A 23,166-nucleotide genomic window follows, 5' to 3' on the forward strand; every position below is an offset into this window, starting at 1 on the left:
AGTTGTGCTATAAAACAGCTTACTTAGCAGAGTGCTTCATACAGGTTAGATTTGTTGTTATTATGATTGCTAATAATTTCCTGTCCCACAGGGCAGGTGTGAGGGGAAAGGAGCTCAGCGGTGAGGTCTGCATACAGTAGGTGCTCGATTAATGGACCCTGTCATTTGCGATGGCAGCAAGATGAGTCAGTGCCTCGGACCTGGGTGGAGGAGACTGTCCTTCGCCTCCGCCTGCCCATTCCGGCCACCAGGGGGCGCCCTGGCCCCGCCCGCGGCCCCGCCCCCTCACCTGTGCGGCCAGTGCACCTGGCACCGCCTCCGGAAGAGGGGATCGGGGACCGCGGGGACCTCGGAGGGAGCCCGGCGTCGGCGGGTGAGAGCTAGGGGGCGCCGAGGACACGGGCCCTTCGAGCTTGGGCGGGACAGGACCGGGTGGATTCAGCGCGGGCGCCTGGGGGGCGGGGGACGCCGGCAGGAAGGCAGGCGGTGGCGGGGCTCCGGACGTCTGTGGCTGGGGTCGAGAGGCTGGGGGCCCTGATGCCTGGGTCGAGATGCTAAAGGGCAGCTCCTTGAGGGGAGGGGGAAGAAGGAGAGACGCCCCCGGGTCTCCGGAGTCGGGTCGGGCCGCAGGGGCCACGTCTGGGAGACCCCGGGTCCGGCCAGAGAGTGGCTGTGCCGGGACTACGGCGACACCTGGGTCCTGAGGCTTGGACACCTGGCGAGGAAAGGAGTGGGAAGGACAGGTGTGTGTGTGTGTGTGTGTGTGTGTGTGTGTTTGTAGGGGGTGGGGAGACCTCAGGAGGGCTGGAGGGGGAAGCTACCAGGGAAGCCCTGTGCCTCCTCTCCCTCTGGAGCCCCTGACCTGCTGGGCCCTGGGCCGCCCTAGGCCAGTGCCACCAGGCTTCCATCCCCAGGGGCGGGCCGGGAAGTAAACAGAAACCTGCGGTGTCGCGCTCAGTCGCCAGCACAACCTGTTACCTCGCCCTGCCCTGGGCCCGATACCCAGGCCCTGGGAAACTGGGGGCTGAGACCAACACTCCAGAAGGGGTGGGGGGTGGGGCTGAGGGTCTGGTCACCTGAGTTCTGAGTGGTGAGGACCAAAACCCCTGGCTGCTGAGAAAACAGGAGAACAAGGGCCAGGGCATCTGAGTCCTAAGGAGCTGGGGCCCTGGGCTTCTGTAAGAGGAGGGGCTGGGTTTCTGGGGGCAAAGGGGTGAGGGCACCTAAGTTGCCAAGGCCCTGGAATCTTGGGAGGAGAAGGGACTGGACTCATCTCTGAGTCCTGAGTCCCTAAGAACCTGGGTTCTGGGAAGAGTTTCCCAGCCGGTGGGGGGCTAGGAGCCAGAACAGCTGGGTTCTGGGAAGAGCAGGGGGCAGGGACTGTCAGCGGGTGGCCTGTGGTCCAGGAGAACTGGGGCAAGGTTACCTGGGAGCAGAGAATGTCTGCCGGAGGCAGGGGGCAGGGCAGCTCATTTCCTGCTTCTCCTTGCCTCAGTTTACCCTGGGGACATTAACGGAGCTGGGCGGCCCTGGCTGCAGGATTGGAAGGGCAGTGGGCAGGTGGAGAACTGCAGGAGGGCCAGGTCTTGGGCAGTGGGGAGCGAGCCCTGCTGGGCTGCAGAGTAGAGTGTTCTGTGGCTACCTGTCCCCACAGACCTACCTATCCCCACAGACGCTGCAGACACCATGAGCTCCCCTGAAGGGCCGAGCTTCCCATCGGGGCTGCTCTCGGGGGGTGCCTCCCCCAGCGGCGACGAGGGCTTCTTCCCTTTTGTGCTGGAGCGACGGGACTCATTCCTGGGAGGGGGCCCAGGGCCTGAGGAGCCCGAGGACCTGGCCCTGCAGCTGCAGCAGAAGGAGAAAGACCTGCTATTGGCCGCGGAGCTCGGCAAAATGCTCCTAGAGCGCAACGAGGAGCTGCATCAGCAGCTGGAGACACTGAGCGCCCAGCACTCTGAGCGTGAGGAAGTGAGCTGCCGGCAGGGCACAGGGGTGGGCAGGTGGCAGGGGAGGAAAGCTGGGCACAGGGATGCCTCTGGAACAGTTCAGGGCTGGGCTCAGTCCCCCTGGCAGTGTTGTTCGGTGGTTGAGAACAGGGGCTCTGAGGACAAATGAAGACCTGGGTTCAGACCCCTGCCTGGCTGTGTGACCCTGGGTAAGCCTCTGGCCCTCTCTGAATCTTGGGTCCAGCTCCTCCGCAGTATAGCGCACCCCAGGCAACAGTTACCGGGTGCCCCCTCCCTGCCTGGCTCTGGGCTGAGCACTTTCCATGCACCATCTTGGGCAGTTCTCACCCCACCCTGTGAAGGAGGAACAGTTCTTCTCTCTGCCCAGGCTCTGTTGTCAAACACTCTCTCACCCTGGCAGTCACGTCTGGCCCCCTAAACACCCTGGACACCACTGACCCCTGTATCCATGTTGTCAGCGGCCCCAACCACTGCCCTGTACCCGACCTGGGTAGCCTACCACGCCACACTCTCCCCACAGGGCCACCTAATGGACATCTCCACATTGGTGGCCCTCTTGACTGTGATATCATCACCTCTGTCCCCATCCTGGCCTCTTACCTCAGGACCAGAGCCTGTGCATCTCCATGACCTCTCCTCCCACAGCCACGAGCCCTGTGGATTGTTCTTCTAGAATAGATTCTGAGTCCACCCACCTCTCATCGTCTCTGCAGCCCCCATCACCTCTGCCCCAGACACTGCAGCTGCCTCCTCAGTGGTCCCAGCTTCCGCTCTCGCCTCTTGGAGCCCATTGTCCATGAGGCAGCCAGAGGATCTTCAAGAGTTGCAAATCAGGGCTCGGCCGGTGGCTTAGCTGTTAAGTGCACGCACTTCGCTGCGGCAGCCTGGGGTTTGCAGGTTCAGGTCCCGGGTGCTCACCGATGCACCGCTTGTCAAGCCATGCTGCGGCAGCGTCCTATATAAAGTAGAGGAAAATGGGCACAGATGTTAGCTCAGAGCCAATCTTCCTCAGCAAAAACAGGAGGATTGGCATCGGATGTTAGCTCAGGGCTGATCTTCCTCACCAAAAAAAAAAAAAAAAAAACTTGCAAATCAGATCATTTCAATTCTTGGTCAGAATTTCCCAACGGCTACCCCTCACACTTTGAAACTGAAACTCCTCACAAAGGCTGAAAAGTCCTCGCGTGTGGACCTCCGTGACCTCATCTCAGTTGCACTCACTTCCTCCCCCGGCACATCTTTTCAGTTCCTTGAGTAACCCAAGTTTGTCCCTTCAGGGCCTTTGCATCTGCCGTTTCTTGCATGCAGCCCTCTTCCTTCTTGCCCTGCAGGAGTCAATTCAGACATCACTTCCTCCCGAAGGATCCCTCACCCCACCCCTCTCCTCTTCATCACTTCCCAGGGCTTCTCTACAGCCCTTACTGTCCCTCTGAAACTGCCTGGTTCAAGCATGTGTCCACCTGTCTATGACCCTCTGACTCTAAGCTGCTTTGGGGCAGGGGACTTGGTGGTGTCACTTCCTGCGGACAGCCAGACCCCAGAACAGGAGGAGCTCAGGAAATGATGAATGGATAGACAGACGGATGGACAGGAGATATTAAGGGACTTGTCTGATCACAAAGCAGCAGCAGAGCTGGACACCAGCCAGGACGATCAGACCCTGAACCTGCAGGCTTAATCCTAGAGCTGTGTTGCCCCACACTATTGGGATGAGAGCTTGGCTGCCTGGGTTGGAATCCCTGGTTCACTAACACACTGTGTGTCCTTGGGCAAGGCATTTAACTTCTCTGAGCCTCAGTTTCCTCATCTGTAAAATGAGGACCTTAACGATTATAACTCTAGTGGATTAGATGAAATAATACAGGTAAGCGCTAACACAGGCCCTGGCGGGAGTACCTGCTAATAATTGCAGCAGCTATGGTGAGCATCACCTTCCTGCTTTGGGAGTCCATAGAAAGTGGGGGCCAGAGGCGGGCCCCCGGCTTGCCTACCTCCCCAAGCTGGGCATCTGGGTGTGCCAGGCGCGTCCCCCCGCTTGTCAGACAGGTTTTGGGGAGGGCAGGCAGAGGCATGGGGCCAGGGCGGGGCTGATCAGGGTTAATTAGAGGGAGCTGGCCGGGAGGAGCTGGGGGAGAGGGGCTGAGCAGGCTGAGCAGAGGCTGAACTCCGGAGCCCCTGGAACCCCAGTGTGTGAGGCCATGGGCAGGGGCTTAAATTCCGCCAGACTCAGGTGCCAGAAACGGTGCCTGCGACCTCGGGTTCAGAAACCGAGGCAGCTGCCAGAGATAAGTGGGCAGCAGGGAGCCCCACCCCACTCCAGCCCGGGTTCAGCCCCTCCTGTCTGGCCTGGAAACTTCTCTCTGCTGCTCTCCCTTCTCTCCGAGTCTCTGAGTCTCCGGGTCTTGCTCTCTCAGCTGCTTCCTCCCCGAGTCTCTCCTCTCTCTTGCCTTCGTGCCTGTCTCAGACCCCCTCCAACTCTCTCTGGGTCTGTCTCTCCGTCTTGGTCTCTCTGTGTCTGCTCCAGTCTCATCTCTCCCTCTCTGTCCCTGACTCTCTGTCCCGGCCCCCACAGCGCCTGCAGCAGGAGAACCATGAGCTCCGCCGGGGCCTGGCAGCACGGGGAGCTGAGTGGGAGGCCAGGGCTGTGGAGCTGGAGGGGGACGTGGAGGCCCTGCGGGCCCAGCTGGGGGAGCAGCGCTCGGAGCAGCAGGACAGCGGACGCGAGCGGGCGCGGGCCCTGGGTGAACTCAGCGAGCAGAACCTCCGGCTCAGCCAGCAACTGGCCCAGGTGGGACAGCCCTCACCCTAGGTCCCTGGGCAAGGTGGGGGCAGATACCTGGGTCCTGGCGGAGGGTCAGTATGCTGGGCTTGGTGTTGAGGCTTGGGCCAGCTGAGGGTTCCACTGCCTCCCCTGCCCCCAGGCCTCACAGACTGAGCAGGAGCTTCAGAAAGAACTGGATGACCTTCGGGGGCAGTGCCAGGCTCAGGCTCTGGCTGGGGCAGAGCTGAGGACGCGACTGGAGAGTCTGCAGGGGGAGGTGAGTGCTGGCTGGGGCTGGGACCTATTGAGCCAGGAAAGCTGGGCTGGGGGCTATCTGGGCTGGCCCAGCACCTCCCCTCCAGCTCTGAGGCCTTTCCCCAGAACCAGATGCTGCAGAGCCGCCGGAAGGACCTGGAGGCCCAGATCCGAGGCCTGCGTGAGGAGATGGAGAAAGGCCAGGGCAGGCTACAGGCAACCCACGAGGAGCTGCTGCTGCTGAGGCGGGAGAGGCGGGAGCACAGCCTGGAGGTGACCGCGGGGGCTGGGGCGGGCGCATACATTCAGCTGGGGCCTTGGCCGCCACCCCAGGGCCTCCTGGGAGATGAGGCCAGAGCGGGGTCACTGGGAGCCCCAGCAGCTGGGCCACAAGAGCATAGTCATTAGCCCAAGGGCAAGTGGGAGCCAGGGCAGGGTATTGGGCAGGGGTAGCATGCTCTTAGAATGCATCAGAGCCCGGCAGCTGGAAGGAGGCCAGGGAGGAGGCTGAGGTCAGCACTCAGGCCGGAGATGATGGACCAGGTCTGGGGCAGTGCGGATGGAGAGAAGGGAATGATGAGAGGCAGCATGGCCCGATGTTTGAGACCTCAGGAGTTTGTGCTTTGGGGTCAGCTCACTTGAGTTCTTATCCCAGTGTCCCTTCTTACTATTGTGGGACACCCAGCCTGGTTTCCCCATCTCGAGATGGGATGGCGGGGTACAGAGCTGTGTGAGGGTGTGAGGCACTCAGCGCAGCGCCGGCTTAGAAGGAAGGAAGGGTCAGTGCTGGATGATAGCAGCTAGTGACGGAGTTAGAAGGTAGACGGGTCGGGGAGGGGTCGGGGCTCTTCGAGGTGACCTGATGGGGTCGGGCTGGAGGGAGGGTGATCGGAGACTTTAAAGCCGGGGCGCCCGTCCGCGCCCTGCTTTATAGGCTAGGAAATCGGTGTCGGCCGAGGAGAAGTGCGCGGCCCTAGGCCGCCTAGCGATCCAAGAGCGGAGCAGGCAAGCGCCGACGCAGGGGGCTGCGTGGCTCTCCGCGGCGCGCCGGCGCCCCCTGTGGGCGGGCCGCGGGATGCGGGCGCCCTGGGCTGACCACCCACGCTTCTGTCGGTTCGTGGGTCCCTGTGCAGCTGGAGCGCGCGCGCTCCGAGGCCGGGGAGGCACTGAGCGCGCTGCGGAGGCTGCAGCGGCGGGTCTCGGAGCTGGAGGAGGAGTCGCGTCTCCAGGACACCGACGTGTCAGGAGCCTCGCTGCAGTCGGAGCTTGCCCATAGCCTCGACGGCGACCAGGACCAGAACGCGGAGGGACGCGGTGACGCCCCGGTGAGCTCCCGACCCACCTGCCCCCACGCATGCCGTACAGGAGGGCTGCAGACTCCGCCCTTCCTCCTTTTCCCACGAGGTTCGACACCTTACTGACCGACTGTTTCCTTTGGTGAACAGCCCACTCTGTCCCCGGAGACCCAAGAGGCGTCCAGCCACCAGCTTTCGCCCCAGGAGGAGAGCTTGGAGCCTCCCAAAAAGCGAGCATCCCTGAGCCCACGAGAGATACTGGAGAAGGAGGCCGAAGTGGCTCTGCTGCAGGATGAGGTGGGTAGGGAGGGGCATAGTGCTGGATGCAGAGCCCCTTCCAAAGACAGTTTCTCTTTCCCATCTACACCTCCGAGCCTTTGCCCACTAATCCCCCTCTTCCCGGGTCGCGCTTCATCCCAACAAACTTGTAGTCCTGCTTCAAGAGCCAGCTTGCATGCCACCTCCTCCAGGAAGACTTCCTAGATCACACTTCCCCCTTAGTCTCGCCTCCCAATACTTCTCCATGAATCCGACTAGCTCCGCCCCGCCCCACCCGGCACCAGCCTCGGGGCTCAGAAGACTCGTCTCCGGTGGGCCACAGCTGTTTGGGGTTTGTGAAGCAGGCAGGGGAGGGCCGGGAGAGCTGGAGCCGGGCTGCCGGGAAGAGCAAGGGCTGGGAGACCCAGGGCTGCCCGCTTCTCTGCCCCCTCCCCTACCCGCAGATCGCGCTGCAGCGGGCAGAACTACAGTCCCTGCGGGAGGAGCTGCAAAGGCAGAAGCAGCTGCGGGCGCAAGAGGACCCGGATGAGGCCCTAAGCGGAGCCCTCTCGGACCGGGACGAGGCCGTGAACAAGTGAGCCTGCCTCTGCACCTTCCACCGCCCCGGCGGGGCTGCAGGCCCCCAGGGCACTCGGGCCCTTCTAGGCCCCCGAGTCCTCCACCTGTGTCATGGGCTATAATTAAACCCCACTCCAACCCAGGGGCCGTCTCACTTCTTTGGTTTCGGTGTTAGCGGCCCCACTCCCGCCCAGGTCCAGGAGCCCCACTGGGACCCCTGCTCGCTGAGGCCCCAGGGCCCTCGGACCCGCTCTCAGTCCCTCTCTCCTGCAGAGCCCTGGAACTGTCCCTGGAGCTCAGCCGCGTCTCTCTGGAGCGGGACTCCCTCTCCCGGGAGCTGCTTCGCACCATCCGCCAGAAGGTGGCGCTGACGCAAGAGCTGGAGGCCTGGCAGGTGAGGGGCGGGGCCGGAGGGGCGGGGCCCGGGGCGGGGCCGGCGCGCTGACCCGCCCCCCCGCGCGCCCGCCCCGCCCGCAGGACGACATGCAGGTGGTGATCGGGCAGCAGCTGCGCTCGCAACGCCAGAAGGAGCTGAGCGCGGCCGGATCCGTCCCGCGTCGCGCCGCGCCCCGCTTCTCGCTGCGCCTCAGCAACCTCTTCCGAAGGACCTGAGGGCCGGGCCGAAGGGGCCGCCCATGCCCTCTCAGGCTCACTTTCCTCTTCCAGCCAGTGGAGCGACAGGGCCCCGACTGTCTTCCAAAGGGGGCTGGTGCCCTCCCCGCCCCAGGAGGCTGGGCAGGGGCTCACTGGGAGCAGGGGCCAGCTTTGGGGACCAGGCGCCCCAGGTGGTGGCGGGAGCAGGTGGGGCAGAGCTGTCTATTTTTCTAATCTACATAGGTCTATCTTTTCTAAGCACTAGGCCCCCTGGCATGCTCTACGACAGGGATGGGGGTGGGTATTTATGTATCAAGATCAGACAGAGTAATATATAAATCATTACACCGACCTGGCCTCCATTCTTGGGAAGAAAGCACATGGAACAAAAGCCTGAAATTTTATTTGTAAAAAAAGAAATAAAAACACTGCAAATCCCTGGAATGGGAGACTGCCGAGGGAGATCAGAAGGACAGGGAGAAGGCGCGGTAGCCCAGATTGGTGAAGACATCCACCCGGCAGCTGTTGCCCGCAGCTGTCAGGACCTGGAGGCAAGGTGGGGCTGACTGACCTGCCCACACTGCCCTGGCCTCCCAGGCTCCCCATAGCCCCTTGCCGGACCCACCTTGCACTCAGGGGCTGCTGGCTGCTGGTTGAGGCTGAGGCTGAGTAGCCCTGGGGAGGAGCCAGGCACCTGGGCCTTGAGCTCCCCGCTCAGTTGCCACTGGTTGACGCAGCGGCCCTGGCCAGCTGACAGAATCTGTGGGGGGCAGGGAGGGGGATCAGCGTTCAGGGCTGGAGAGGAGAGCCAGACAGGGGTGGCATAAGCAAGACAGAGGGCCTCACCAGGTCCTGGTAGAAGGTGACGTGCTTCTGTGGAGCCCGCATAGGGAAGATGGTGGTGGGTGTGGAGGATCGGAGGTGCCACAGAGTAAGTGCTGGGCCCCCTCCACAGACCTGGACAGAAAGGTGGGGGTCCCCAGCCACTGTGAGCCACAGGCCCTCAGCTGGCAGGGCCCAGAGCTGCCTCCCCATCCTGCCCTCTGCCCGGCTCACCATCCAGTCTGAGTCAGTTGCCAAACATCCGATCCAGCGCCCATTGTGGGGCCTCGAGCACTCCTGGGAGGGAGCAGGGGAAGAAAGGAGGAGGTGAAGACGCAGGGGATGCCCAGGGAGAAGGAAGGGAGGACGCGTGCAGTGTGCCCTCACCTCGTGCTTATAGACCTCGATCGTCTGGACCTCCTTGGCCGTGCGAAGGTCTGTGAGGGAAGAACCATGAGAGGCATCCTACTTGCCCCAGTCTCCCTCACCACCGTCTTTCCCTCCAACCAGACGTTCCCTTACCCCAAAGTCGCACAGCTCCATCCTCGCCCCCTGACAGCACCTCGGGGCTCCGCTCCCGCAGTGCCAGGCAGTGGATGTAGTCCGTGTGGCCCCGGAGGGCCCGCTACAGGGAGAGGGCCAGTGTCGGGACAAGATCTGGGAAGAAGGCCCGGTGCTGCCCTGACCACCCCAGCTCCGTGGCCATCTCACCGTGAAGGCCCCCGTCTCAAGGTCCATCGTATGCAATTGACAGTCTCCCCCCGCCAGGATGAGGGAATTCTCCTGCAGAGGAAGGCGAGGTGGGGTCGGAAGTCAATGTCAAATCAGGACAGGGAGAGGGGAAGGATCAAAGATTGGGCCAAGAAGAGGGCAGGGCAGAGCCCCAGTCACAAAGGGCTCAAACCTTGGGGACAAGAAGCAAAGCATTGATCTCAGGCACTTCCAGGCTGGTCCTGGGGGAGGGAAAGTGGCGTCAGCTCTGCTGAAGGGTACCTTCACCCCCACATGCCCCTGCCCACATGGCCCTGGCTCACCTGTATGGGGGCTGACGACGCCACAGCTCCTTACAGCCCTTGGTGGAGGAAACACTGGGTGACTTCAAAGGTTCTCTCTCTCTGGGGCTGGGCGCCCCAGCACTTCCCCCAGCCCCACGCTCCTTACCTTCTTGAGGATCTCCACCCAAAGCCAGGACTTCACCTCCCCATCCCCAGCGCTGAGCAGCTGCCGATCAGTGGAGACCATGCTGTAGACGGGCCCATCATGGGCTAAATGGAAACGCAGACCCTGAGTGACCCTGTCCTGCTCCCCTCCTCCACGCTGGGGTCCCCGAAGCCAGACTCAATGGCTGCACCCACCTTGGAAGGTCACCACGGGCTTCTTACTTTCCTCTTTGGCCTCGGAGCTCAAAGCAGCAGACAAGCTGAAGGGAGAGCGGAGAGGGTCAGAAGCAGGGGGCATCAGTACAGGAGGGCCAGGTGCCAGAGCTAATGGGTGGTGGGGAGCAGGGCCAAGGGTACCTGAAGATGGCTATCTGCCCGTAATTATTGCCGGCGGCAAGGAACTTCCCGCAGGGTGACACACTCTGGGAGAAAATGGTCATGTGCAGCCGCTGCAGGGCCTGAAACACTTCCACCTGTAGGGAGAGGCTGGATGAAGACCATCTGGGACCTCCAATCCACAGACTCCTTCCTGCTTCCCCTGCCGCCAGTCCAGCTTCCCACTGCACAGACTTCTCAGCCCTCCGTTGAGGCGGCCCACCAAGTGGGCACCTGCCCTCACAGTCCCAGGGGTGGCTCCAAGAAGAGGGCGAGGCGAGTAGAGTTGAGGCGTGATGCCTATAGGACCTTGAGCAAGCACCCAGCCTCTCGTCCAAATTTCCTCAACTGTCAAATGGACCTCACAGGACATTCTGTCAGATTGGATGAGGTACTGTACACAGAGTTTCACACAGGGGTGGCTCGTAGAAAGCGCTTAAAAAGTGGCTCTATTACCCCAATACAGAAAAACATGCTTACAATCCCTATCCTCCGACTTTCATGTTAGTCCTTTTAAGGATGTCTGGGTGATTCTCCCACCCCCGCGTCAGAGTCCGAGTCCCAGCCCAGAGCCCACCCAAAACAGGACTCAGGGCACGACTCCTCGCCCCCCCCTTCCGAGCCGGGCATGGACTACAAAGCCCAGAAGACACTGCGCAACCACGCCCGCCTCACCTGACCGAGAGGCACCGCCTGCGGCACAGCTCGCTCCATCACGAGAACTACAAGTCCCAGAGTGCTCCGCGCGCGACGCAACCTCACGAGTCCGGACGTGCCCGCGATCCGCTCCGCTTCGCGGCACCCCACCTCTCCAAGACCGCTGGCAGGCCCGGCGCGAAGGCGGCCGCCGCGTACTAACCCGAGCCCCAGGAACTGAGGTGACCGCCGCGAAGATCCTCGACACTAAGTAGCGCCCACCGCAGCCCCCCCTGAGCCGGATCCCCTCCCCCACCCTGCCGAGCAGATCCGCCTTCCAGCCACGCGCCGCCCGTCTTTCGCGCCTGCGCGGAACCTCCCCGCTGCGCGCGCCTACGGCCGCGCCCCTCGCGTTGGGCCACGCCCTTAGAGGCTCCGCCCCTGTCGCCTGGATCCCACCCCTGCCCTCGGGACCCCGAACCCCAATGATCCTGCAGCAGCCCCTGGAGCGAGGCCCCCTGGGTCGGGCCCAGCGCGATCCGCGGGCTGCCTCGGGGTCGCCCCGAGGCGTGGACACGAGGTGTGTGTGGAGGGGCCCTGGCTGGGCCTGGCCCAGGAGTGCAAGAGCTTTGGCTGGGGGCTCAGGGGAGGTCTGCAGGGTGACACGCGATGGGGCGAGTCGGCAGGGCTTGTACATGAGCTAAGACAGGGTTGGAGGCTCGAGACTGAGACTTCCGCGGCAGGCTGCTGGATGGCCAGGGAGAGAGGGGTGACTTAGGTGTCAGCTAAGACAGGGATGTGCTGGAGGCTCCTGGCTGACCCTGCAGGCTCAGGCAGGCAGATCCTCGGGATGGGGCCAAGAGGGTGGGGTGCACCTGGTTCTCTTTTCTTCCCAGCTCCCCTCTCCGAGGAGCCGTGCCCATGAGCACCAAGCGGCGCCTGGAGGAGGAGCAGTGAGTTTGGGGGCAGGGAGGGACTCCCAACAAGACCTCAGGTCCCCATCAGACTGCCTCCCCTCTGAATATCCCACCCTGCTTGCCTCCCTGTCTCTCTCTAGGGAACCCCTGCGCAAGCAGTTCCTGTCCGAGGAGAACATGGCCACCCACTTCTCTCGACTCAGCCTGCACAATGACCACCCTTATTGCAGCCCCCCCATGGCTTTCCTCCCAGCTCTGCCCCCACTCAGGTAGGCACTATCCACCATCCAGGGGCTGGGTCTTCTGGAGGATCATACCCGCTCCTGGGAGCTAACCTCCAGGCCCTGCCTCATCCTGCTATTTTTAGCTTCTAGCCAACTTCTGTTTCCCATCTTGGCTTCTTGGAAGGTGCCTACAGCAGGAGCCCCTGGTGGGGGATGGCTCTGCCAGGCCAGCCTCAGCCCTGTGCCCTGACTGTCCATTCCTCTTCCAGGAGCCCTTGCTCTGAGCTGCTTCTCTGGCGCTACCCTGGGAACCTGATCCCTGAGGCCCTCCGGCTGCTGAGGCTGGGGGACACCCCCACCTCCCACTACCCTGCAACCCCAGCTGGGGACATAATGGAGCTCTGAGTGCTGGTGGGCACTGCCCCTGCCCACCTTCCTTCTTCCCCACGACAGGGAGACCAGCACCCCCACGAAGGGACCAGCTGCCCTGCTTTTCCTCCATGACCTTCCCCTAACAGAGGAGGACACTGTGCCCACAGAGCCTGGGGTGGGAGGGGCAGGAACCTGGGAAGGGAGGCATTCCCCCCCCCCCACCCCACCCACAGGAGAACTGAATAAAGATTGCTGAGCAAATAAAGGTTTCAGTCTGGAACCTGGGGCCTTTGGGAAGAGGGGGAGGGCTGGGGCGCTGGATGCTGGGATTTCTCCTCAAGATCTTCCCTGGAAAACGGTCAGGGCCCGGGCCAGGTCCTGGCAGGCTGGGCTCAGGCATTGAGAATGTGTGAGTCAGAGCCTCACCCCCGCCCCCGCGGCTGACTCACTGCTCCCGCCAGCTCTGGGAAGTCGGGCTGGGGATCAGGACACTCTCCGAACCATTTAAAGTTAAAGATTCTTTTATTAATAAATTCTCCCTCCCCTCCAAACTTTCTCCCCAAAATAAATATCCCCCCCCCTTTGGGGATTTGGGGGCAGTGTCTTAGGGCCAGCCCCCCCTAGAGGGCCAGCCCCCTAGTGTTAGGAACAGGTCCCTAACCCCCCAGGGTGAGACCCCGTGGTGGAATTTCAGTACATCTGAGTGGGTGGGGCCTGGTGTTGTGTCTGTCCCTCAGGTCAGCCTGGCCCCCAGGCCATGGCGGGGAGAGGGACCCCCTTGTGCAAATGCTGCAGTTCCTTAGTGTCAGCTGTCTGGTGTGAGCCAGCGTGGGTCTCCTTTTCTGTTCTGGAGCCAGAGACAGGGCAGTCAGACACCTTGGAAGTCTCCTCGGAAGCCTGGGCCCAGACCTCAGAGCAGTGATTCACCCGAACCCCATCCTTCCACACCCCTGTGGTTGGAACAGCCTGGCTGGCTCTGGCTGTGTGTCTGGGAGGTAGGGGCTGGCTCCAGAATGAATGAATGAATGAATGAATGATGAGTAGGTGGGGCCTCCTGCTGGCAAGGGGCGCTCACTGTCACTGGATCAGCGCCACGCCAGGACAGCCCTCCCCGCCGGTCTCCTCGATGGGGGCTGCAAGACAAGCAGAAGGGTGGTCAAGAGCAGAGGAGAGGTTGGGGAGTTATGGAGGCGGCGGGCGGGCTGGGCACACTCACTGGTAAACTTCTCTCTCCTGCGGCACCGTCTCCAGACCAAGAAGCCGGAAAGCAGGCCCAGCACGAGGGCCAGGCTCAGAGCGCCCCCCAAGATGGGCCACAGCAGCCGGAAGGAGGCCGGAGGGGCCGCAGCGCCTGGGGGCGGGACTCGAAGTCAGACCTTACCCCTCTCCGGCCCAGCCCCGCCCCCTAGACCTGAGCCTGAAGCCTTTCCCCCACCGTGGCCCCCACCCTGATCCGAATCCCTTCCCTACTCCCGCCTCCCGCGTCCTCGCCCCCGCCATTAATTTCCCAGATCTGAAGCTCACTGCTTCCCTCTCCACCCCAGCACCCCCACCCCCAGTCAGGGGTCCGCTCGCCTCTGGCCCCGCCCCCCACTCACAGCCCAGGCAGAAGTCGCTGTGCGGTCGCGCCGGGCAAGACGCGCAGTCCATGCACTTGTCGAGGTCCGCGCTCCAGGAGCTGCCGCGAGAGCAGGGGGTGGTGCCTGGGGAGGGGGCCGCGGGTCAGAGGCTGGGGGCGGGGCGCGGCTATTCTGGGGGCTGAGGTCAGGGTCGGCCGGCTCGAATAACGTGAGTCACCGGCGCCCTCCCCCCGCATTCCTCACAGGTGACCGCACGCCTCGACCGGGACACGGCGGCGCGGAGGGAGGGGGCGTAGCGCGGGACGCGGGGGGGTGGAGGGGGATCAGGTCCCCACAACCCCCCCTGCCGCCGGCGGGTGACTCACTCCCGGGCACCGGGCCCGACCCCGGTCCCCTCCCCCCGCATAGCTGGGCACTGAAGTCACCGGATGGAAGGGGGCACCCCACATGGTATAGGGGGCACAGACCCCCGAGGCTCTCGACACCCCTCCCGACTCTTAGGTCACTGGAGCTGGGTAGACCCGGTGTTGACCTGGCTGGGGGCGTGCCCCCTCACCGGAGGAAACATCCCGCCCTAAACTTTTTCTCCACTTCCGAGTCCGGACTTTCAGGACAGAAGCCCCCCGAGTTAGAGAGGCGGGAAAACAGGCCTGAATCGTGGATGAAGCTCGAAGCGGGATGGGACTTCCCCTGGCGAGGGAGCGCAATGTCTGGAGACCACCTGACCCTCGATCCCCACGTCCGCCCAGTCACCCCAGTGCTGCCCCCTCCTCTAGGCCCCCAATGGCGACCTCCCTATCCCGAGCTGGGGGTTCCGGCCCCCACGCCCTCCCGCCCGGCCCCCGCCCCCGCCAGGCGTACCTGGCACCGGCTCCCCGGCGGCGGCGCGCAGCAGCGCCAGCCCGAGTCCCAGCACGAGGAGCCGCAGCCGCGGGCGCAGCGGGCCAGGAGCCATGGTGCGCGTCCGGCGGCCGCTGCCGACTGTGCCCGCCGCCTGCCGGCCCTCGCAGACAGCGGCGGCCCCGCCCCCGCCCCCGCCTTCCGGGGCGGATCCCTCGCCTCGGCCCGGCCCGCGATCCACTCCGGGACGTCCCGCCCCGCCCGGCCCGCTAAGTTCACCCGTTCGCTCAACAAACACGGTCTTCGCGCGCGAACGGCCGGGACCCTGCAGGGACTCAGACCCGCCTGGCCCTGCCCTCTCGCAGCTCAGGTCCGGGAGGTGTGTGTTAGGGGCAGGGGGAATCCGACACGAAACAACCCATGGCAGAGATAATTGCAGCTTTCTTAAGGACCCCAGGGGCATTAATAATAACAGAACAAGAATAATATGTCCTTCATTTTTTTTATTGAGGTAACATTAGTTTATAACATTATATAACTTTCAGGTGTACATCATTATATTTCGATTCCTGTGTAGACTACATCATGTTCACCACCCAAAGACTAATTACATCGTCACCGTACACATGTGCCCCGTCACCCTTTTCGCCCTCCTCCCTCCCCGCTTCCCCTCTGGTAACCACCAATCTGTTCTCTGTATTTATGTGTTTGTTGTTGTTAATAATGCGTCCTTTAATATCTACCTTAGGACATAGTTACACAGTAAAATCTGGGCTCGTTGTGTCCATTTTGCAGAGTATGAAATCGAGGCTCGGGAAGGCTGGGTGAGTTCCCGAGGTCACAGTGCTATTAAGTGGCGGAGTCGTAACCTAAGCTCCGTTCGGGTCTCACCCACTGCGGGCCCCGACGTCAGCCCGCACCCGGGCCAGATGCGGGCCCAGTGGCCCCGGGCTCGAGCGGCCCCCACTGACGCGGTTGGGATTCGCGCGCCGGCTGCAGGCTGGACTGGGGTATCTGCCCCTCCCCCGGGCGGTGGTCCGGTGACGTCACAGCCTCTTTAAGACCCCCGCCTCCGCCCCCATCCCCACACTCGGCGGGCTCCTACGAATCTCTGTGGACTTCTTCGCAGGTGAGCCTGGGGGAGGGGTGCGTGTTGGGGGGGAGGTAGACGGCCTGAGGAGCGGGGTGCTGGGGGCGTGGCGGCGTGGGTGGGGTGAGTGTGATCTGGCGGCGGCCCCCGGGTCGGCGAGCCCCCGGGCGGGGGGCTGCACCAAAGCCGCGGAGCTGATCGGGTCCTTCGGCAGCCCCAGCAGGGTTAAACGCCCCTCCCCCTCCCCCAGGACAAAGGCACCGAAACCCGGGCTCCCCTCCCCCACCTGCGCTGCCTCTCTGGGGCGGGGCTCCCCTCCCCCTCACCTGCCGAAGCGGACCCTACTGCTAGCGCCGCCATTAAACCCCTCCCGGGCGCCGGGCTCCCAGGCTGGGGAGCTGAGGACACCCTTCTTCGGGCCGGACTCGGAGGGAAATAGGGGTCGACAGCGAGAGGGGGAGCCCTTGGACCGGGGGCAGGGGCGCGCTTGGAAGGGAGAGGTGCCCGGTGCCTAGGCCGGCCCTAACTCCGCCAGAGGCCTGGAGGGCTGACATCAGGTTGGGAGGAGTGCAGGCTGGCGGGCCCCGTCCGATCTCCCTCGAGGTCAGGAGCTCGGTCCGGGTAAGGGCGGGGCGCAAACGAGAAGCAAGTGGAGAATCTGCCCTCTGGCCACACTGCTGGGGCTGGGGCTAAGTTTCTGTCCAAGCCGCGCTTGGCTACTTTGGGCACTGGAGAGCCACAACAGGATCCTGAACAGAACTGATCCCGGTGGCGACCTCTAACACGAAGTGGAGTGTGAGGGGAGACAGGTGAGGAGGCCCCGGCTGCTGCAGAGGAACTGGTTCACTGGACAGACTCCAAGGATTTTAGTTCCTTTTAGGGAAGTTGTGTCCTGAGAGGATGGCATTTGGGGCAAGAATACACAAGAAAATATCCCCAACCTTGGGGACAGCAGAGCAGGACCCAGGGAGGCAGCCGGTGGTCTTGGGGAAGGAAGTGCTTTTAGGTGGGAGGGGTTTTTTCTTCATCTCTCCTGCCCCTCCCGAGTTTGACCAGGGCTGGGCTGGGCTGGGCCAGGCAGAGGAAGGCAAGGCCAGGACTGGTAGGCCACCGGGGACACAAGATCTTAAGATCAAACTGGTATTGCAACTATGACATACAACTATCTACTGGGGCTTTGGGGAAAAAAGGGAGGAGGACTGGCAATAGATGTTAGCTCAGAGCCGGTCTTCCTCAGCAAAAGAGGAGGATTAGCATGGATGTTAGCTCAGGGCTGATCTTCCTCACGCACACACACAAAAAGATCAAACTGGTAATCACCTATCTGGGAGATGGAACCAGGTTGGGGTGAGGGTTTGGACACTCCTGTTGGGTGGTGGGGGGAGACTTGGATCTCTAATCTTGGTGTGGAAACTGACAAGTTTTAAGCCTGAAACTCCTAGCCAGAGCCACCCCATCATCTGTGTGCTCTGTGAAAACCACCTGGAAATTGTACTGTTGTCTCATCCTCTTTTTGGCACTTTGCTGTTTGATAAAATGTACCCACAGTGGCTGAGGCCATGGACTAGTGCGGGCATAGGCTTTATATTTCATTTGCACTCAAAACAGCCAGGATTGGGTGCTCACATATTCACTCTTGTAAGCCTGTCATATAACTAGAGAAAAAAATAAATACTAAAGCATTAAATGCTCATTTTGCCCATGAGGGAATGAGGCTCAGGGAGTGTGCCTTGCCCATGTTACAGGACATGAAACCCAACTCCCAGAGTTCATATTTTTGGTGTCCTGTGTGGTGGCCACGGCACATGGTATGGGGCTTAGCACTCTTTGGGAACGAGGCGTCTGGGCCGGCCCATCTTGACATTACTCTGCTTCTGTCCCCCAGTGCAGCTCCTCTCAGCTTCAGCCTCCACCTCGGCATGGCCTCCGCTGGTCTGCAAATCCTGGGCATCATCCTGACACTGCTTGGCTGGGTGAATGCCCTGGTGTCCTGCGCCCTGCCCCTGTGGAAGGTGACCGCCTTCATCGGCAACAGCATCGTGGTGGCCCAGGTGGTGTGGGAGGGGCTCTGGATGTCCTGCGTGGTGCAGAGCACGGGCCAGATGCAGTGCAAGGTGTACGACTCACTGCTGGCGCTGCCCCAGGACCTGCAGGCGGCCCGTGCCCTCTGCATCATCGCCCTCCTCGTGGCTGTGCTCGGCCTGCTGGTCTACCTGGCCGGGGCCAAGTGCACCACCTGCGTGGAGGACAAGGACTCCAAGGCACGTCTGGTGCTTGCCTCTGGGATCATCTTTGCCATCTCAGCAGTCCTGACCCTGATCCCCATCTGCTGGACAGCCCACACCATTATCCGGGACTTCTACAACCCCCTGGTGGCCGAGGCTCAAAAGCGGGAGCTAGGAGCCTCCCTCTACCTGGGCTGGGCAGGCTCTGGCCTTCTGCTGCTGGGTGGGGGGCTGCTGTGCTGCACCTGCCCCTCTGGGGGGTCCCGGGGCCCCAGCCATTACATGGCCCGATACTCAGCGTCCATCCCACATGCCACCTCTGGGGGTCCCTCTGAGTACCCTACTAAGAATTATGTCTAATTCGGGAGGGCAGTGGGGGCTCCTTTGACAGTGGAAGCTAACCCGGAGCTGGAGTCATCAAGAGGGTGATCCATGACAGCTTTGAGGTTATTTTTATCTTGTTTTTGCTTTTAATTTTTTTGGGCGTGGTATTTTTTAAGTCTATTTGATAACCCAGCCAAGAAGAAACTCAGACTCCCCCTGGCCTCTGCTGCTGGTGTTTCTCACCTTTGGATGATGGAGCCAAAGAGATGGTGCTTCAGAGTTTCTGGATCATTCTCCACCCTGGACATCCCCATCTGGGAGGCCAACCTGGAGCTGCGGGCTCAGTGGGAAGGCTGCGTGCTGTCCGGGTGCTGTCAGCCTGTCCCCAAGAGTTCCTGCAGCTGCTGGGGCAGGGCCTCTCAGGCTTGCAGGGACAAGCCCTGTCTTGCTAGTCAGGCCTCTAGAACCCCCAGAGGCTCTTGAGCCTCAGGTAGCCTGTAGAAGAGCAGGTGTAAAGTTTCCAAGGAACCACCCACCTCCATGTCTTCTGACCTCGGGCTCCTCCATCCTGAGCCGTGTCCCAGCTGTGCAGTGGACCTCTGACCCTCTCACCTCTAGCCCCTGCACACTCTGCCATGCCCTGCCCACACTCACCACTTTTTACTAAATAAAGCACGTTTTGTTGTGTTCCTTGCCTTTGGCGTTGCTGAGGGGCTGCTGAGGACTGGCCTGGCAGGAGGAGGTGGGCACAAGTGGCTCATCTTTGTTGCCCCCGTGCCTTGCAAGGCCTCAATGAGGTTACCCACTTGGCGGGACCCGGAGCAGGCCTTGGCCTGACAGCCCCAGGGGAGTCCACCTGCCCAACCACAGATCAAAGGAGCCAAGTTACAAATGCTCTATTTATTCCTGACTCGCAGGTGGGGGTGGGGGGCCAGGCCTCCAGCCTGAAGCAGACTAGTGCTCCCAGAGGGCCTGGGCTGGGCCTCTGGATGCAGGTGGCGGCCAGGCTGGAGGAGACCAACCCCAGGGCAAGAAGAGCATGATCTGCTCCTTGCTTTGGAGCCAAGGAGCTACTGCCCTTTGCATGAGGTCCAGGTTCCTGGGGCTGTGGAGGGCTGAGAGAGGAAGAGGAGGAGGGCCAGCCTAAGTCCTGGACAGCAGAAGGAAGCAATTTGGGGGGCCGGCCCCGTGGCGTAGCAGTTAAGCACATGCGCTCCACTGCTGGCGGCCCGGGTTCGGATCCCAGGCACGCACTGACGCACCGCTTGTCAGGCCATGCTGTGGCAGCGTCCCATATAAAGTGGAGGAATATGGGCACGGATGTTAGCTCAGGGCCAGTCTTTCTCAGCAAAAAAAAGAGGAGGATTGGCATGGATGTTAGCTCAGGGCTGATCTTCCTCACAAAAACAAAAAAAAAAAGAAGGAAGCAATTTGTTGGGACAGGCAGAGGCAGGTCAGAGTACCCCATCAGCTCAGGCCCTGGCTGAGGAGCGGTGAGGGCAGGCCATGAGGTGGGTCTCGGCTCAGCCAGGCCAGATAAGACCAGACCTGCAGCCAGGCCTGACTGGAGCTTCTGGAAAGTGGGTTTCACCTGGGGAGGGGTCGACAGAAGGCAGGGGTTAAGCAGGGCATCAGCACAAGGCCTCCGGGGTCACCCTCCACTTCACACGTAGTCCCTCTTGTCCAGCCCGGACGCGCCCGAGCGGGAGGGGATGGAGTAGCCCAGCCTCGGTCCGCGGGGCCGGTCGATCTGAGGTGGGGGGCATGTGCAGCAGAGGAGGCCCCCGCCCAGCATGAGTAGGGCAGCGGCCGCCCAGCCCACGTAGAGGGAGGCCCCCAGCTCCCGCTTGAGGGCCTCGGCCACCAGGGGGTTGTAGAAGTCCTGGATGATGGCGTGGGCCGTCCAGCAGACAGGGATGAGCACCAGGATGCCGGAGAGAAGGAGCATGACCCCCGCGGTGAGCACAATGCGGGCCTTGGCACTTTCGTCCTCCACGCAGGTGGTGCACTGGGCGCCCGTGATGGCCACCAGCAGGCCCAGCAGGGCCAGCAGGAGGGCGATGACGCAGAGGGCACGGGCCGCCTGCAGGTCCTGGGGCAGCGCCAGCAGCGAGTCGTACACCTTGCACTGCATCTGGCCCGTGCTCTGCACCACGCAGGACATCCAGAGCCCCTCCCACACCACCTGGGCCACCACGATGCTGTTGCCAATGAAGGCAGTCACCTTCCACAGGGGCAGGGCGCAGGACACCAGAGTTCCCAGCCAGCCCAGCACAGCCAGGGTCATGCCCAGTAGTTCAAGGCCAGGTGAAGCCATCTGTCCCCTCAGTGAGGTCTTCTCAACCCTAGGCGGCCTGGTAGACTGGAGGGGTGGGTTAGACGATGCTGGGTGGGGTCTTGGTGCCCAGGAAAGGGGAAGTTGGCGTTCTCAGGCCAGGACAGTCCTCACATCTGTGGGCCTCCTGTGAGGCACCTCCTTGCTCCGTGCCCCTCACAGGTGTGTCTCGGACCCTCGACAAACAAAGCAGCCTCACGGTCCTGCTTAGTTGAGTAGCTAGCTAGCGTCCCCTCAGGGGCCCGTTGCCTGTCAGATGCCTGGTGGCTGCTGCTCCTGACACCCTGCAGTCACGTCTGGCCACCGCCCGTCTGACCCAGCTTGCACAGACCCTCCCGACCCACCTTCAGGCTGGCGCAGGTTCACACTGTGCGATGCACACTCTTCTCTTCGGGTGCCACTTGGAGACTCTGCCAGCTCCCTGCCGCAGGCAGGGTTTTAAGGCCAAGGCGGGGGAGGAGCTGGAGGCCAGGACTGGGGAAGCCAGAGCTACAGGGATGAGGCAGGGCTGGGGGTGGGAGGGGGCCCTCCAGGTCAACGGGGAGGGGGGGGTACTGTGATCAGGAAGGAACGGGGGACAAAAGAACATCCGTGCATGTGGGAACGCAGAGACAAAGGAATAGGGAGACTGAGGAGGAGCTGTGGAATAAGGGATGCGGGGCCCTCGGCTGCCTTCCTGAGCCTCCCCACCCCTGCCGCCCCTCCCCTGCCGGCTTTGTTCTCTCACCCTGTTTCGTTTCATGATGCAAATGCACCCCAGCTCCCCGAGTTTCGCACTCCCCCGCCCCTGTACCCCTGCCCGCCGGGGACCCTCCGGAATCCGATCTGTCTCCTATCTCAGCCCAGTGGCACTGGCAGCTCCCAAGGGTGAGGCCCCGCCCACACTGTTCCCCGGGGTGACAGGTGCCTGGCGCCCAGCTCAGGTGGCATCGCCCAGGTAACGGCCTAGAAATCCATCCCCCACTTCTACCTCAGCTCAGGTGTGCCCTCCCCACCCCTGCTGCTGAAACTGGGGGCCCGAGCTGAGCTGCTGAAGGTCTCCAGGGGCCAAAGGAGAAGGGGCCTGTTGTGGGGTGGGGGAGGGGCAGGAGCCTGAGCGAGGTGAAACCCCAGGACCTACTCTCTCTTCCATGGGGAGTGACTGATGTCTCTGGATGAGACGCCACGGAGGAGGGGAGGGAGGCAAAGCCCAGGTGATTCAGGTCTCCCTGGGCCCTGCCTCACAGTCCCCAGAAAGACCCCCTCCTGTAGACCCCCTCGAAGCCCGTGACACCCCTGGTGGGGGCAGCCTGGGAGTCACACAGACCATGGCTCAAATCCTGCCCCCACCAAGGACAGATCATGAAACGTCAAAGTCTTTAACTTCCTTGGGTCAAAAACCCCTTTGACAAACCTCATGTGACCCACAAACACAAGCCCCTCATTTTAGGGGGGTGGGTCACGAACTCCCTCAAGCCCCTCCCTTGGTGCCAAGAACTGAGGGAAAGGGGAAGGCTGATGAAAATTCCTTCCATTCATACACCTTCCGGGATGGGAGGAGGCTCAAAGGCAGAGTTGGGGGAGAGAGCCTCTGGCCTCCACGCCTCCTCCTGAGGAAGGCCCCTGGCCTGGCTGCCTTGGGAGGAGGCACCCCTAGGCTGGCGCCCGGGAGGGCTGGGGCCCAAGCTGGAGCCAACCAAGCCAGTGGGGGCAGGACTGTGAGGGCCCCCCTTGCATGTCTGGTTGCTGCACCTCTACACCCGGTGGAGGGGCAGGGCGCTGGGGGCCTCCTCACCTGTTCAATGGGGCTTTATTTATAAAGGATTCTAACTTCAGGTTGGGTGCATTGCTTCTGGGAATGGGTTTGGCATTTTGGGGAAGAGAGGTTTATACTTTCATCAGATTTGCAAAGGGGCACGTGACTTAAAAAAGCTTGAGAACCCCTCCCCCTAAAATGGAGAGCCTGAGGCCAGCGCCCAGCAGCAGGTCTGAAAGGTTAGGGCTTCCCCCATGCCCGTGCCTCCCCACACTGCCACGGGGCAGGGCTCCTCCAGCCTCATGGACATGATGACAGAGAGCTGGAAAATGGCCAGAGCCCCCTGCTGACTGGGACGGCCGTGGAGAATCTTGGGGCCGTTTATGCAACTCATCCAGCCCCCGGGGCCTGAGATTTCACAGGAGTAGCGGTGGCTGAGAAGAAGGGCAAATAGAGGCCAGCCTCCAGTGGGCTCCCTCTGTGGCCTTCCTTCCAGGGCCAAGAGGAATCCAGCTGCACTGGTTTGGGCAGGTATGAGACGGCAGTGGCAAGCCCTGGGTCTCTTGAGGGGCCCACCGACCCGCACACAAGGCCTCCCATCCTGGGCAGCCCCAGCCCAGGGCCTGTTCTCTCCCCCAGGCCCAGAGAAACAGTCCGCCTCCTGCCTTGGGCTTAATGTGACCAACTTGTCCTTATTTGCTCGGGACGTTCCCGGTTTGAGTGTTAAGATGCGTCCTAGGGAATCCCAGACAGTTGACCAGCCTGCAGTCGGGCCTTGCTTCAAGGGCCCACCAGTTCCCCAGGCAGCTTTAAACCCCCAGC

General features: G+C 62.2%; 6 protein-coding genes across 10 annotated transcripts; 3 read left to right on the plus strand and 3 right to left on the minus strand.

Annotated features, from left to right (window-relative positions):
- Window positions 1-324: 324 nt before the first annotated feature.
- On the plus strand, window positions 325-8,060 carry BICDL2 (BICD family like cargo adaptor 2). Of its 2 annotated transcripts, none has more exons than XM_058570222.1 (10): window positions 325-373; window positions 1,673-1,968; window positions 4,540-4,755; window positions 4,889-5,005; window positions 5,110-5,256; window positions 6,117-6,308; window positions 6,429-6,575; window positions 7,001-7,131; window positions 7,389-7,509; window positions 7,593-8,060. In XM_058570222.1, exons 2-10 carry the CDS (start codon window positions 1,687-1,689, stop codon window positions 7,725-7,727), a joined length of 1,488 nt encoding a protein of 495 aa, XP_058426205.1. In that variant the 5' UTR covers window positions 325-373; window positions 1,673-1,686; the 3' UTR covers window positions 7,728-8,060. The 2 variants fall into 2 exon arrangements, with proteins under 2 accessions (XP_058426205.1, XP_058426206.1); XM_058570223.1 differs by lacking the exon at window positions 325-373 and adding an exon at window positions 620-743.
- Window positions 8,061-8,097: 37 nt separating this feature from the next.
- THOC6 (THO complex subunit 6) lies at window positions 8,098-10,822 on the minus strand. The gene is made up of 13 exons (XM_058570224.1): window positions 10,742-10,822; window positions 10,049-10,164; window positions 9,887-9,951; window positions 9,693-9,796; window positions 9,566-9,603; window positions 9,436-9,484; window positions 9,243-9,314; window positions 9,054-9,156; window positions 8,919-8,968; window positions 8,766-8,828; window positions 8,556-8,666; window positions 8,335-8,469; window positions 8,098-8,254 (listed from the first exon to the last, which is right to left on the minus strand). The coding sequence occupies exons 1-13, from the start codon at window positions 10,778-10,780 to the stop codon at window positions 8,174-8,176; spliced, it is 1,026 nt and encodes a 341-aa protein (XP_058426207.1). The 5' UTR covers window positions 10,781-10,822; the 3' UTR covers window positions 8,098-8,173.
- Window positions 10,823-10,892: 70 nt separating this feature from the next.
- HCFC1R1 (host cell factor C1 regulator 1) lies at window positions 10,893-12,311 on the plus strand. Of its 3 annotated transcripts, none has more exons than XM_058570227.1 (4): window positions 10,893-10,944; window positions 11,599-11,655; window positions 11,760-11,888; window positions 12,113-12,311. In XM_058570227.1, the coding sequence occupies exons 2-4, from the start codon at window positions 11,624-11,626 to the stop codon at window positions 12,246-12,248; spliced, it is 297 nt and encodes a 98-aa protein (XP_058426210.1). In that variant the 5' UTR covers window positions 10,893-10,944; window positions 11,599-11,623; the 3' UTR covers window positions 12,249-12,311. The 3 variants fall into 3 exon arrangements, with proteins under 3 accessions (XP_058426210.1, XP_058426208.1, XP_058426209.1); XM_058570225.1 differs by lacking the exon at window positions 10,893-10,944 and adding an exon at window positions 11,142-11,282; XM_058570226.1 differs by lacking the exons at window positions 10,893-10,944; window positions 11,599-11,655 and adding an exon at window positions 11,142-11,282.
- Window positions 12,312-12,718: 407 nt separating this feature from the next.
- Window positions 12,719-14,782, minus strand: TNFRSF12A (TNF receptor superfamily member 12A). The gene is made up of 4 exons (XM_058570228.1): window positions 14,657-14,782; window positions 13,814-13,918; window positions 13,432-13,566; window positions 12,719-13,348 (listed from the first exon to the last, which is right to left on the minus strand). The coding sequence occupies exons 1-4, from the start codon at window positions 14,748-14,750 to the stop codon at window positions 13,293-13,295; spliced, it is 390 nt and encodes a 129-aa protein (XP_058426211.1). The 5' UTR covers window positions 14,751-14,782; the 3' UTR covers window positions 12,719-13,292.
- A 904-nt stretch (window positions 14,783-15,686) lies between these two features.
- On the plus strand, window positions 15,687-18,964 carry CLDN6 (claudin 6). 2 transcript variants are annotated; one of them, XM_058570229.1, is made up of 2 exons: window positions 15,687-15,764; window positions 17,611-18,964. In XM_058570229.1, the coding sequence occupies exon 2, from the start codon at window positions 17,645-17,647 to the stop codon at window positions 18,308-18,310; it is 666 nt and encodes a 221-aa protein (XP_058426212.1). In that variant the 5' UTR covers window positions 15,687-15,764; window positions 17,611-17,644; the 3' UTR covers window positions 18,311-18,964. The 2 variants fall into 2 exon arrangements, with proteins under 2 accessions (XP_058426212.1, XP_058426213.1); XM_058570230.1 differs by lacking the exon at window positions 15,687-15,764 and adding an exon at window positions 16,374-16,534.
- A 728-nt stretch (window positions 18,965-19,692) lies between these two features.
- CLDN9 (claudin 9) lies at window positions 19,693-20,956 on the minus strand. Its single transcript, XM_058570231.1, has one exon. It carries the CDS (start codon window positions 20,589-20,591, stop codon window positions 19,938-19,940), a length of 654 nt encoding a protein of 217 aa, XP_058426214.1. The 5' UTR covers window positions 20,592-20,956; the 3' UTR covers window positions 19,693-19,937.
- Between the last annotated feature and the right edge of the window lie 2,210 nt (window positions 20,957-23,166).

Source organism: Diceros bicornis, chromosome 26 (genome assembly GCF_020826845.1).
Source record: "Diceros bicornis minor isolate mBicDic1 chromosome 26, mDicBic1.mat.cur, whole genome shotgun sequence".
In the NCBI taxonomy this organism is placed as follows: Eukaryota; Metazoa; Chordata; class Mammalia; order Perissodactyla; family Rhinocerotidae; genus Diceros; species Diceros bicornis.

Bases quoted from the DNA above. Each gene is read 5' to 3' on its own strand.
- BICDL2 (XM_058570222.1), top strand. From the start codon at position 1,687: ATGAGCTCCCCTGAAGGGCCGAGCTTCCCATCGGGGCTGCTCTCGGGG. The intron at 6,309-6,428 runs GTGAGCTCCCGA...TTTGGTGAACAG, and splicing joins AGGGACGCGGTGACGCCCCG to CCCACTCTGTCCCCGGAGAC. The intron at 6,576-7,000 runs GTGGGTAGGGAG...CCCTACCCGCAG, and splicing joins TGGCTCTGCTGCAGGATGAG to ATCGCGCTGCAGCGGGCAGA.
- THOC6 (XM_058570224.1), bottom strand. From the start codon at position 10,780: ATGGAGCGAGCTGTGCCGCAGGCGGTGCCTCTCGGTCAG. The intron at 9,157-9,242 runs GTGAGATGGCCA...CTCTCCCTGTAG, and splicing joins TTGAGACGGGGGCCTTCACG to CGGGCCCTCCGGGGCCACAC. The intron at 8,829-8,918 runs GTGAGGGCACAC...GCTCCCTCCCAG, and splicing joins TCGAGGTCTATAAGCACGAG to GAGTGCTCGAGGCCCCACAA.
- HCFC1R1 (XM_058570225.1), top strand. From the start codon at position 11,188: ATGATCCTGCAGCAGCCCCTGGAGCGAGGCCCCCTGGGTCGGGCCCAG. The intron at 11,283-11,598 runs GTGTGTGTGGAG...TTTTCTTCCCAG, and splicing joins CCCCGAGGCGTGGACACGAG to CTCCCCTCTCCGAGGAGCCG. The intron at 11,656-11,759 runs GTGAGTTTGGGG...GTCTCTCTCTAG, and splicing joins CGGCGCCTGGAGGAGGAGCA to GGAACCCCTGCGCAAGCAGT.
- TNFRSF12A (XM_058570228.1), bottom strand. From the start codon at position 14,750: ATGGCTCCTGGCCCGCTGCGCCCGCGGCTGCGGCTCCTCGTGCTGGGA. The intron at 13,567-13,813 runs GTGAGTGGGGGG...TCCCGCCCCCAG, and splicing joins CAGCGACTTCTGCCTGGGCT to GCGCTGCGGCCCCTCCGGCC. The intron at 13,349-13,431 runs GTGAGTGTGCCC...CTTGTCTTGCAG, and splicing joins CAGGAGAGAGAAGTTTACCA to CCCCCATCGAGGAGACCGGC.
- CLDN6 (XM_058570229.1), top strand. From the start codon at position 17,645: ATGGCCTCCGCTGGTCTGCAAATCCTGGGCATCATCCTGACACTGCTT.
- CLDN9 (XM_058570231.1), bottom strand. From the start codon at position 20,591: ATGGCTTCACCTGGCCTTGAACTACTGGGCATGACCCTGGCTGTGCTG.